Below are 12053 nucleotides of genomic sequence, written 5' to 3' on the forward strand. Positions count from 1 at the left end.
ACTCTTAAATTAGAGTCTCTATAGAGACTTTTAAATCAGACTGCCTTAAAGTTTTTGGAATTCAATTATTACAAGAAGGGCTGCAAAGAAAGCAAACTTTAATCCTAGTTTTTTGCCTGCCTTTCAGGCCATGTCTTTATTCTGTTCTTCAATATACCTTCTTCAACAAATAGATTGATAGAGTGTTACCTGTGCTTTCATCTCATGGCGTGGAGAACACACAGGAATCACTTCAGATTGTCTTGCAGCTTGTCTCATATAATTCAAGTCTTGAAATGATTATCTGGACATGTGCATTCTAGGAACTGTTGGAAGAGAGAAATATCACCAGCAGATACTTTCAGACTTTTTTCCTCAGTCTTGGATTCCCATGAAAGTTACAGAGGGGTGGTAAATCTACAGTTTAATCACTTGGGGTTCGTTAAGGCCTACCTGATTTTATTTGGGCTCTGGTCAGGTAAGCTAGTATGCATGTTCATAGCCAATTAAAATGCCCCTAGAATGGCCATCCTTATTTTTAAGTCACCAGATAAAGCAGTCTCTCAAACAGCTTCAGCAAGGCATTCCACAAATGCTTGACTTCATACTTCTCTGCACTATGATAAATAAATACAATTTTGATTTTATCTCAGAGTAATTAATCTAAATTTCTCCTTCTGGGGTGTAAAGTGGAATAATGTTCTATAGCTCTTTGAACATTAGATTGGAAAGATAATGCCCTAAATATTTTGCTTAATTAAATCCAAAAGAGGTGGTACAAACTTTTCATGATTAACTGAAACATGCATATTTTGACTGATGCATATTTATATGATATTATCATATGAAAAATTTATTATGTTATATAAACTGTTCACTTTGGGAATGTGATATAATGCTGTAAGCATTTTGCATTTGTTGCTGCATTGTTCATTATGAAAAATACACAGGCTAATAATGGCTGTAAGGAAAGATCTGTTACGTGAATTTTCTTTGAGGCAATATCATCTCTAATGGCCGGGACCTTTTGCCTAAATATAAGAAATCAGGTTTTTCCCTAGTTTGAAGAAATATTTTTTAAATAAAAAAGTTTTGAAAGCAGATAAGATTCAGAAAGCTAAAGGGCTGGGCTCTTTATTGATTCCTGGGTTTCAGATTAAAAAAAAAAAAGATGCGGTTGTTGAAATGAACCTATCCCCTTGGCTTTAAGCACTTAAGAAGAGCTCACTTTTCTAGGGGTGCAGTCATATTGTTTAAGATGGGACACCATCTCATGTCTGGTGGCAGAATTTTGAGCTAAGTTTTAGCTGACAAAATTAACTTTAATAATCACAGTTCTTTCTTAATTTCTTAAATATATTAATAAAAATGACTTTTATAAGACTAGAATATCTGAGATATCTGAAAATGTTTTCTTGAACTTTTGGAACAATCCCTTTATCAGATGCTTCTTTGGAGCATTAGCTATTGATAGCAGTTTGGTGACAGAAAAGGAGGTATCTGATGGAAGTTTTCTAAAGGGTTTGCCTTTATGAAACAGAATTTTATGAAAAAAGGATGGGGATACTGAATTATTTAACAAGGCAGATCCTAACCACCATCCTAAGAGTTTTCCAACTGCCAGATACAAAAGTAAGCAATTTCTTTTGTCTCATCTTCCCGTTTTGTTACTTTGTAGTACAAATGATTTATAAAAATAACCTGCTTTAAAATTCTACTTTTTGTTTATTTGTTATCTCTGTTGTAAGAAACTATCCTTGCCTCCCCTAAAAAAAAGACAAGTAGGTCTGTGTGGTGATGATGGAGTAAAGCGGGAGAAAGACCCGTGAGTGGCCTTTTTGCCCCAGGCATCATTCCTTCAGGCCAGGCCAGAGCTCAGGCCCGCTGCCCAGTCTTCTTATAGCTTTGCTCTCCACCCTCTGTCATCTCAGTTTTAGTCTATGATAGTTAAAGATCTAGGACTAAAACACTTAACATTTTTTTTCCCCCAAAGCAGACTATTGAAAGGAAGAAACCGAAAGGGGAAACCTAATGCATGTTCTAAAGTGGATCCTTGGGAAGTGGGGTCTCCTCGTTGAATTCTGTGGCCAAATAATTTCCCCCATAAAATCTTTTTTTCCTTACAGATTTCACCAGAATCAAGCTTATTGCCAACGGATCATTTGTGAGAGTTCTGCTGTATCATATTCTTTTTCAGGAATTTAAGATTTTAAAGCAGCTAATGGATTGGGAAAATAGAAACTATTAGTGCTAGTTAGTTTAGTAATGATAGATGATTATTTTCTAAATGTAGTCTTTCTAATTTAATTTTTAAAACTCCTCCATACTCTAAGGTAAATTATAGAGTCTTGTTAATTTTTCATACCATGTAAAATGTCTGTATGTAGACAGATGCCATATTAGAAATCATACAAAATATAAATAAATCTTTTTTTTGAATAGAATAAATTATTAAACACAATCATTGTATGACATTTGAATTCATGTTATGACTCCATTTAAAGAAAGTTATTTTATCAAAAATGTTTGATTAACATCAAAGGTTGCCTTTTACACTGTCTCATTTGATAATTAACAATAAATTACAACATGTAATTTGTGAAATAAAAATGATCATTAAAATGACAACACTTATTCCATTAAGGTAAATAAAATGCTTTACATAGTTCTGAGTGATGACACTCAGGGGGAAAAAATGCCGTTATCACTGCACTACAAATTAGTTTGCTTCTAATTTTGCAGGCTGATGACCGCACTGCCTCAAACCAAATCTTTTCCCTGGAAATGGAATGATTGCATGACAGACTCTATGAACCATGAATATGTCAACAACTCACGGACCAGGCCTTGCTTAGCAATTAGTCTTTGGGGGATTTTATTCAGAAATCAGACAACAGTATACCAGAGCTTATTGGGGATTTTATGATTACCAGTCATGTCTGGAGCATGAGTCTGGGTCAGTACAAAAAAAATTGATAAAGGAGGAAGAGATGCACCTAATAGTGGCAATCAGTCATACACACACACACACACACACACACACACACACACACACACACACACACACACACACACACACACAGAGTCAATGGGGAAGACTGAGAAAACGTAAGATATAGTGAAAGCCCCTAGGAGGCAGCAAGAAAATATTTCTTAGACTTCTACTTGTAGTCTCTCCTACAGTCACTCCCTGTAAAGAGACCACTGTTTCCCAGACTTCAGTCATTTGAATATCACCATCACATTTTTGTTACAGCATCTTACCACCTGCACTATGATTTCCTCAATATATTTTATTAACTGACTCACTTTAAAAGCCTTTCTTTGTTTTAAGCAGTAGTATTTGTGATATCCTGGGCTTGTTGTGCTAGTAAAATTTGTTTTTTTCTCTTACAAAGGAAAAGAAATACAGTAGTTTAAATATTGAAAATATCTGCATACCACCTAACATTATTCTGAGCATTCCCATGACATGGGTGGCAGGTGCTACAGGAGCTACAAGGACCACCAGTCTGGCTGAGAATGATCTGGGCAGATGTGTGACCTCAGGCCTCATGGCTGACACCCCCATTACCATTCCTCCATCCAGGGACCACGAACCATATCACAAGGAGGGGAATTTAAATCAGGCCTGCGCCTCCCCGAGGACAGCAGTGTGGGAAGGCTGTATCACAGCAGACTGTTGTGTGAGCCAGGATGGTGCCTTTTCATCGTGAGAAGATGGCCACTCACATCTTTCCTTTCTTTGAGAAACTGTATCACTCGGGAACCATTATATTGCAGGAGTAAACAACACCCCCTTTCATGTAACAGTAATAGGGAACAGGTCAAGATTGAGCCTGGCTCCTAACTGTCCAAGTTCACATGAGGGCATCACATTTGTAGGTTAGCACTGGGCAACCCACCCAGTGTGAATCTTGTAGGCTGTCAGCAGTACCTTTGAAGATATGGGTCTCTTTACAAGCTTCATTAGTACTGAGCCTGGTTTAACCAGGCAGAATAAGCATTTGTAGCAGGATACCAAGTGCAAGGAATCCTCATGGCTCTGCAGTCATGCTCTGGTTTTTAAATAAATGATGTCTTTTGGAAACTTAGGAGACAACCAAAAAAAAAAAAAAAAAAGAAAGGAAAGAAAAAGAAAAAAGCACTGAGTCTTCCCACCAAGAGCTGGCTATCTACTAGGTCAGAAAGTGGTGAGATACTGAAATTAAGAACAGACCTCAAGTAGCTCTGTGAGGTTCAGGGTGTGTCTAAGTTTGAAGGGATGTTTGCTTCTGATATGAACATTTTTCTTATACTTTTATTATAGAAGATGATGTGTCAAATGTACAAATAATGTGTGCCTGGTGCCAGAAAGTGGGAATCAAGCGCTATTCCCTGAGTATGGGAAGTGAGGTGAAAAGCTTCTGCAGCGAGAAGTGCTTTGCGGCCTGCCGACGAGCCTACTTCAAGAGAAATAAGGTAAGAGCACCGTAGAGAGAGGCGGCCCACTCAGGCCTCACCACCCTGTGCGCATGCGCCTCTTAGCTTCTAGCCGAAATCAGTGCGCACCCCGTACTTTTATTCTTTCTGTTTTGTCTGTTCTCTTTCTCTGTCATGCTTAACCTTCTGGAATAAGGAACCCTCTTCTAATGTGTAACCTGCCCTTCAGTTTCTCTTGTCTTGGTGTTTGAATTCTGAGAGGGTGAATGAATCTGATGAGGACATGGTGGTCGCAGCTGGTATCCTAAGTTACAGTGTCTCTCCAGCAGTAGAGTACTAGACTAGGGTCCATGAAAGATAAGTGGTAGAGATTTCTTATCAAGGCTGAGAAACTAGCCACAGAAGCATGGCCAGAAAGCTTTAGTCCACTCAGTTTTATACTTGTTCCCATTGCGAATATTGCTCTAGCTCTTTCCAAAATCTGATCCACAAATTCTAATCAAGAAAAATGTCAAGTCTTTCTTGACACCTTACATTAAAGTTGATTGATATTGAGAGAAGATGAAATAATGAATACATGAACCAACCTTGCTCACACAGCCAAGCGTTTGTGAGAATCATGGTGGATGAACACAGGAACAGCCATAGTTATGGTTTCTTTGTTTGTTTTGTTTTATTTGTTTTAAGACATCTCAGATATAAAAATGTCCTTTTAGAATAGCATTAGCCACCATTGACGGGAAATGGAATGCATGATGTCTTTACAATCAACACACACATACACACACAGCTAATTTCTTAATCTTTTAAGAACCGCTATTGCATTTTGCCACCAATTACTGAAATAAATTGCTAGTTCTTGATTATTTTCCATTGATCTGTAAATTTTCCTTAATTCATAAAATCATCCACATTTTGCTAAGCAGTTCCATTTCCATAATATAAGATCAAAATCTGTCCTTCTTTGAAGCAAACAATTGCTACTTTTTTAAAGTCTTATTTGTAATCCTGAAATGCTAATTTTGTGCTCACTGCATTGCAAGAAGCACTGTTGCAGCAAATTATCTACTGCAAATTTGGGTCACATTATTCTGCCAAAAAACATAATGCCGAAAGAATTAGGCTGCAGAATTCAGCGGGGTGGAATTTTAGGAGCAGTCTCTAAGAATTAGGCTCATAATCTTCACTGGAACAGGGAGGCAAGTAAGGAAATTGTCTGGAATTCTTTTGGGACAGTCAACAGTTCACTTTCCCTTGGGAGGGGCCGGTGAAGCTTCAGAGGAGGGTAGTTAGAGCAACGCATGGGAGACACGTTTTGTTTTAATATAGGGGGATTAAAATGATCTCTGAGACCCTGGGGCTCCCGTTTTTAATGCTGAGCACTGGGGTAACAATCACAAGAGTGGACCCAGTGCTTTCATCTTCAAAGCCTTACTTACCACAACAAAATACTTTGCATTCCATCCCAGAAGATGGCTATAGAACAGGGGTTTTTGTTTCTTTATGATTCTGAAGGGTTATGTGTCTGAATCTTGATGGACTGCCTGTAGTGAATAAAATCAAGCAAGATGAATTTGTCACAATCCCTGTGATACATGTTACACTTTGCATAGTGATCCAACTTTTTAAGCCTTTGATGAAAGGCACCTGATTCAGTTTGAAAAAGCAGTTCATAATAATATATATGTATAATATATATCATATATACAATGTGTACATATTTGTGATTATAAAGTTTAAGGTCAAACTGAGTTTAAACTTCCACAGCATACAGTTTTGCAAAATAGATAACTGGGAGCCAAGATAGGAATTAGTATTTGGAATACTTATAGTAGGTAAAGTCAGCAAGGGGAGAAAGACCATTACTTTTCACTTCCTGCAAGGAGTTATTGGGGTAGTTCTTTGAACATCCTGCAAAACCTGGGAGCCGCAGTGGCTTGAAGTTTAGCCAGTGACTTTGACAGCTGATCCCAGCAGCCCATTAGTGTACATACAATACCTGTCTTCTCTGCAATCTTCATGCTTATTTATGTATTCCAAAGCTCTGCCACACTAGACATTCTCGTTTTTCAGATAGAGAAATAAACTGGTCACATCGCTTGCTGGATTCTTTTTTTTTTTTTAATTTTAAGAGTGTTATCTCTGCAACAATATCCTATTGTATTACAATAAACATGTACAGCTGCTGCATTTCTGTTAACTGATAGGATTTTGTGGTCATTTCATTTAGGGCTTGGGTTTCCTAATGGATTGTATTAGATACCAGTCTCCATCCTGCCATTTCTAAGAAGTGCTGTAATAAGCCCCAGGGTGTTCCCCACTGAAGACAATAGCAAATAGCTACTTCTGTTCTTGTATCATTTGACAAAGTCTTTAGTCCTCATTATTAAAACTGTGGACTTTCTTAATCTTAGAAAGAGGGCAGAATTCTTCCCATCCCTACCTAAAAGATTTTCTGGCTAAATTCTACAATTTTAAATAATGAGAACTGGATGGAAAACAGTGAATAATGTGTATGCAGAACAGAATTTTGCCTTAGGTATAATGTAGAATCTAAAAAAACATGTAAAATTAACTATGCTGTAAATTATGCTTTATAATGACAGCCCGCTTCTTGGTGGATAGCATGCTGGGATCTAAAAATGGTCTCTAAGTTGAACCCAAATCGCATGCATAACTTTACAAAGAAAAATCCTAGTAGAAAAGGTAGCTAATTAGGAGCAGTATTCAGCTGACCTCTGTTTTGTGTCTGAGGAACACCTGCATTTGTGAATGTAATTTGTACAGCTGTGCCTGTGCTTCCCCTGCTGTCCTCGTCACAAATGCTCGGGGATAGAGGCAGGAACTGCTTTTCTGCTAAAAACAAGGACAAAAATAGCCCAGCTCTCAAAATGAAGGCCCACTGAAAACTGGCTCTTTAAATTTCATTTGCTTCTCAAACCTTTTTCCAGAGGTCTCTGTGTTTGTTTGATGGAGTAGGTTAAGAATGTCACATCCCTCTCTCCTAAACCCTGGTGCTGTGAAGTAAGGTGGGATGGACTGAAGCCAAGTTAACCTTTTATGCCATATAGGTTATATCTTTAAACCAATTTAAAATTTAATTCGAAGAGTAGTTTGGATTACTGTAAGTATGTACGCTTTCTTCAGAATACTTCTGCTAGAACTGTGAGTCACAGCTGTCTTCATTTAAGGAACCTAACTACTAGCGTACACAATTCAGGATGTTGGCTCTAAGAAGTGTACAGTATTAATTCATAATCATATTTCGTAGAATCCTTATCCCCATCAGGTCCAATTGCTGACTCAAAAGTGTTTGAAACAACGGGTAAGAAAAATACTTTTGTAGTCTATGGCATCAGCCGAACAATGGGATGTCAGTCTCATTACTTAATGCACTGGAGACTTTTCAGGGACCTAATAGCTCATTCTCTTCCCAGCCCCTTCTTGAGGCCACAAGTAGAGAAGAACTTGAGAACATTTCTAACCTAGTGATTTGCCTAGGAGTTGGAAAGTTGTGAACTCCTTAGTGGTTTTGCAAGAGATGCTGAAGTGTTTAGTCCAACTAATACCGGTTTTACTCTGCACAATAACAGACACAAAAATATTTTTTCCTAAGGGAGTGATGCCTTGTAACCATTATCCCACTTAAAACAAGAGTAACAAACAAGGTCACAAATAGTAGTCATTTCCAAATATCCTGTGTTTGATCTTTTTCCTTCTGCACAGGAAATATCCTGTTGTCTAAACGGATGGCCACAAATCAAGCAAGAAATCAAAATTCAAGACAGGTGTCGAACGCAGGCAATGTAAAGAATGGTTGTTTTCTTTCCTTGTTCAGATACCAAATTTATAGTGTTCTTTGTGGATTAGTGGCATTGATACTTTAATAATAGACACAAATTCCTAACAGTACCAAAGTTTGCTTCCTCGTTCTAGTTTTTCCATAACTTGAGACAAGAATAGATGGAAATACTTCTTCAATATCACAGTGTTGCTGTTCCTCCACAGACTATAGGGGAAAGAAACCTATGTAGATAATAGATAAGGATGAATTAAAAATAAAAAGGTTATATAGATAGAAACAACATTTGCAGATGATACCATTAAGATCTAACAATCATGATAATAATAACAAATGTTCAACGAGGGGAATATTGTCTAATAAGCATTTCCTTTACTTTCAAACTATATCCCTGGATACACAGCATGTATCATCATATTATTTGGAGTTACATTTTATTTAGACTATTGGTCTTTTTATTAAACTTGACTATATCCTGGGGAAGATTCTCAGTTTCAAACTTCATTACAGAACCTACTAGTGCAAAAGAAATGTGTAACAATTGCCTTGTTAATCTTGTGATTAACCTGTCTACTTTTTTTCCTTTAAACACCTGCAAGATTTAATTTGCAAAATGGCTATCATTCATGAAGGTTTAGGGAAGGACATTAAATTACTTGTAATTAATGTCCCCTGACTGCCTGAAGCTCAAGCCACAGACTTGCTTTTGCCAGTTGTTTGCAAATATTCTTGATTGACAGGAATGCTTAGGGAGCACTGGATTTCTTCCTGTGGATTCACCGTGATTTTATGGGGTGCCAGTGAGCCTGTTGGGTCTGTCTACCTTCACCCTGCCCTGGGGGATGATTGCTTTGCTTCTGCAGTGTCTGTGCTGCAAGCCTGCCCACTGCCTGCACATAGCATGGCCTCTGCCTTTAATCTGCAGGCCAGTGGCTGAGTTAGTTCCCTTTTGGTTGCAGCAAACAGGGGTGTCCTCTGGAAGCTTTGGGGAAAGAACAACAAACCCACCTGTTTTCTTGTTCTCTCATATTTTGAAATATGGGATGGAATGTTGATGAGCTGCTGCAAATGAGAACCTATGAAAAAAGCACCAGCAGAGGGGAGGGACGGTGTTAGTCCTTACAAATTCAGGGTGGGGGGTAGAACAGGAGAATTCTGGCCAGAGAAATAAGATGCAGGTCAGGTTAAAGTGATGCCTGGGCTCTTGAAGAAAGGCAGAAAGTGTCCCAGGACAGAGCTTCTGCAGGCCAGGTGGGACACAATGCCCTAGGAAGCCATCGATCAGAAGCCTGGGGGAGAGGCATGTGATCTTGTGTTTACCAGAACACTTGACCACCACTTGGGAAACACTAGTCTAAGGAATTCCCAGAACACAAACAGAATGGGGCAAGCGAGTTTGTACTGAAAGAAAGGAATAGCAGCCACGTCTAGTTTTGAATGGGCTACATTTGGGGAGGTTGTGGGGGAAACAGAGAAATAAGTTTAATCTGTTACCCAGAATAGATGTCAACTTCTGAGTAACAGTAGATATTTTAGATTAAATGTGAAGAGATGATTAAAACTCCAAATAGCTTCAAGCCCCAATACTATTTCTTTCCAATGAGCAGAAGGAAGAGGGAGTACTTTTCATAGATCTGAATCTGGTCACCTGGAGAGCAATACACAGGGCTATTGACATAGATGCTTGAATGTTAATTTCGGTCAGTCTCTGGCCATCCCGGTGATAGCTCCTGCTATACACTTAAAGCAAGTTTTTCTCATCTGAACTGCCGGTAATTATCCAATCCATCTCAAAGGCACGCTCCCTTTTAACATTAAGCACAGTGTCAGATTGCATCAGCCGCATTGTGCTCTGGTGACTGGGCTGCAGAGTGATGAATGTGCTTGCTTCCAGTTCATAGTCCAGTGTCTGTCTGGGTAGTGGGCAGTTCAGGGAAACAGGTGATCAGGAAGGGATCTAGTTATCTGGGACCTGCATTCTCCTTATTGATCCAGTCATTGTCTTGCCGACTTTCTCACCTTGCTGCTAACAGTGTTCAGGTTTATCTGAAGAATGAGCTTTTAAAGAATTATCTAACGGGTCATTTTCATGTGCTTCTCCAGTCATAAGCTACGTGCAGCACAGAGTCTCTTTGTGCCTGATTTTAAAAGGAAGGTGTCATGAGACCTTACTAGTAATGACTAGAGGAGAGAGGAGTTTCTAAGAGTGCTTAGTGCACTGTCTAGATAAACCAAGAGAGATGATTGTGCATTTTCGTGGGATTGTAGTTATGCTCTGTTAATTCAAATGCTTTGTTAAAAATGTTAACTGTCTAAAAAAGTGCATGCATAAGACAGGCCAGGTGGCTTGCTATGAGATATTTTAAGATAGTAGCTTGAGTCCAGAATTTCTCTCATATACTTTTTCAATGTCTGGTCATAAAACCTAGTACACCCAAGAGGGCCATATGCAGGAGATGCAAACTATAGGCACGCTCGTGTTTATTTTTATTTCTCCCCCATCTCAGTACCTCTGGATAGCTTTTGTACACATAAGCAAAAGTGTGAACTGGGCAAGCCAAGTGCAATTCTTTGTTCCTTGGGCTCTTTGCTCTTTGTTCTTATTATCGCAGATTAGGAAGGAATAAAGAAAATCTTGCTACAGAAGGCCACTTAATTTCTGCCCCAGCCGCTCAGACTGAGAATGGGAAATTCCCTAAGTTACAATCCACTCATAGGGTGGCCATGCACACAGCGGAATCTAATGTCTCCTGACAGACTGCCTTTGGAGGTTACAAAGCCAGTCTGTTGCATTCTCTGTAAACACAGGCTGTGGGCCAGAGCGGGGCACTACTACAAGCTCTAGAAGGCAGATCAATGGTTTAATGAATCCATAAAAGATGCTTGAACTCTGTGCAATTTACTGAGCACTCTAGTTAAATGAAACTCCTGTAGTCTTTAACAAAGATAGAGATAATCAACGGCTGGAGATAGAAGCCAGTGTCCAGGAATCACAACCTCCCAGAATTTGTGTTGTTGTCTCATTGCTAACAGAGGGTTAGTCAGGTCCAGCCTTTGGAGCGCACCACATCTATATTGATATTTTCTGCATGTTTGAGCTGAATTTGGCCCGGAGATGACATAAGTGTAGTAGCGTTACTTCTGTGAGAACTATTTGTAAAAGCTGTGGAATATTAATTAAATTAACATTTTCTTAAGGCAGTGAGATTAAGCTTGAGAATGGTGAGCTTGACATGTGTTGTCTTTGTAAGGCATCCTGATGATGAAAAGCAAATAGGTGAAGAAAATTCTTTCTTGATTAAGTCCTTAAAATGTCAAATTGCATAGTGTTAAAAGAGCCCTGATTAATCCTTCTGTGGTAAAATATTCCTCATTAGTTTGCTGTGGTTAAGGGTTAACCTCTCCTATTATAAATTCAGATATTAATATATTTTCTGCTTAACTCATCTTCTAATAGAAGAAAATACAGTTAGGAGATATATATTTTTTACTTCCAAATGTGCCTTGGAAACATTACACTGATTTATGAGAGAGCTTTGGAAGCATGTAGAAAAATTCCTTCATAAATATGTTGAAATGTATTTAAAAGTATTTAACCACTTTTGACTGTGGAAAAACAACTGCCTTGACTTTGAAATTATTATTTTTTTCCACAGAGATAGTAGAATTTATGACATAAATGAAAGACTTTGCATCCAATTTTTGTCACACAAACTTAAACTGAGTGTTTCACTTTCTTAACTAGCTCATTAGTATCAAGAGAGCAGGCTTCTACCCCAATAAGTATATTTTGGGGGTTCAGTGTGGAATAGGAGTTTTGAGGTATGATGACTGCTAGTCTGCTTCACAG

General features: G+C 38.5%; 1 protein-coding gene across 3 annotated transcripts in view; it reads left to right on the forward strand.

Moving 5' to 3' along the window:
* Positions 1-12053, forward strand: part of SOBP (sine oculis binding protein homolog) — a 158071-nt gene that overhangs the window by 38213 nt on the left and 107805 nt on the right. For all 3 annotated transcript variants that reach the window (XM_060283785.1, XM_030882911.2, XM_030882912.2), the window contains exon 4: positions 4289-4440. In XM_060283785.1, the coding sequence (XP_060139768.1) occupies positions 4289-4440 (152 nt within the window). The remainder of the gene's footprint in view (positions 1-4288; positions 4441-12053) is intronic.

This window comes from Globicephala melas, chromosome 14 (assembly GCF_963455315.2).
Source record: "Globicephala melas chromosome 14, mGloMel1.2, whole genome shotgun sequence".
NCBI lineage: Eukaryota > Metazoa > Chordata > Mammalia > Artiodactyla > Delphinidae > Globicephala > Globicephala melas.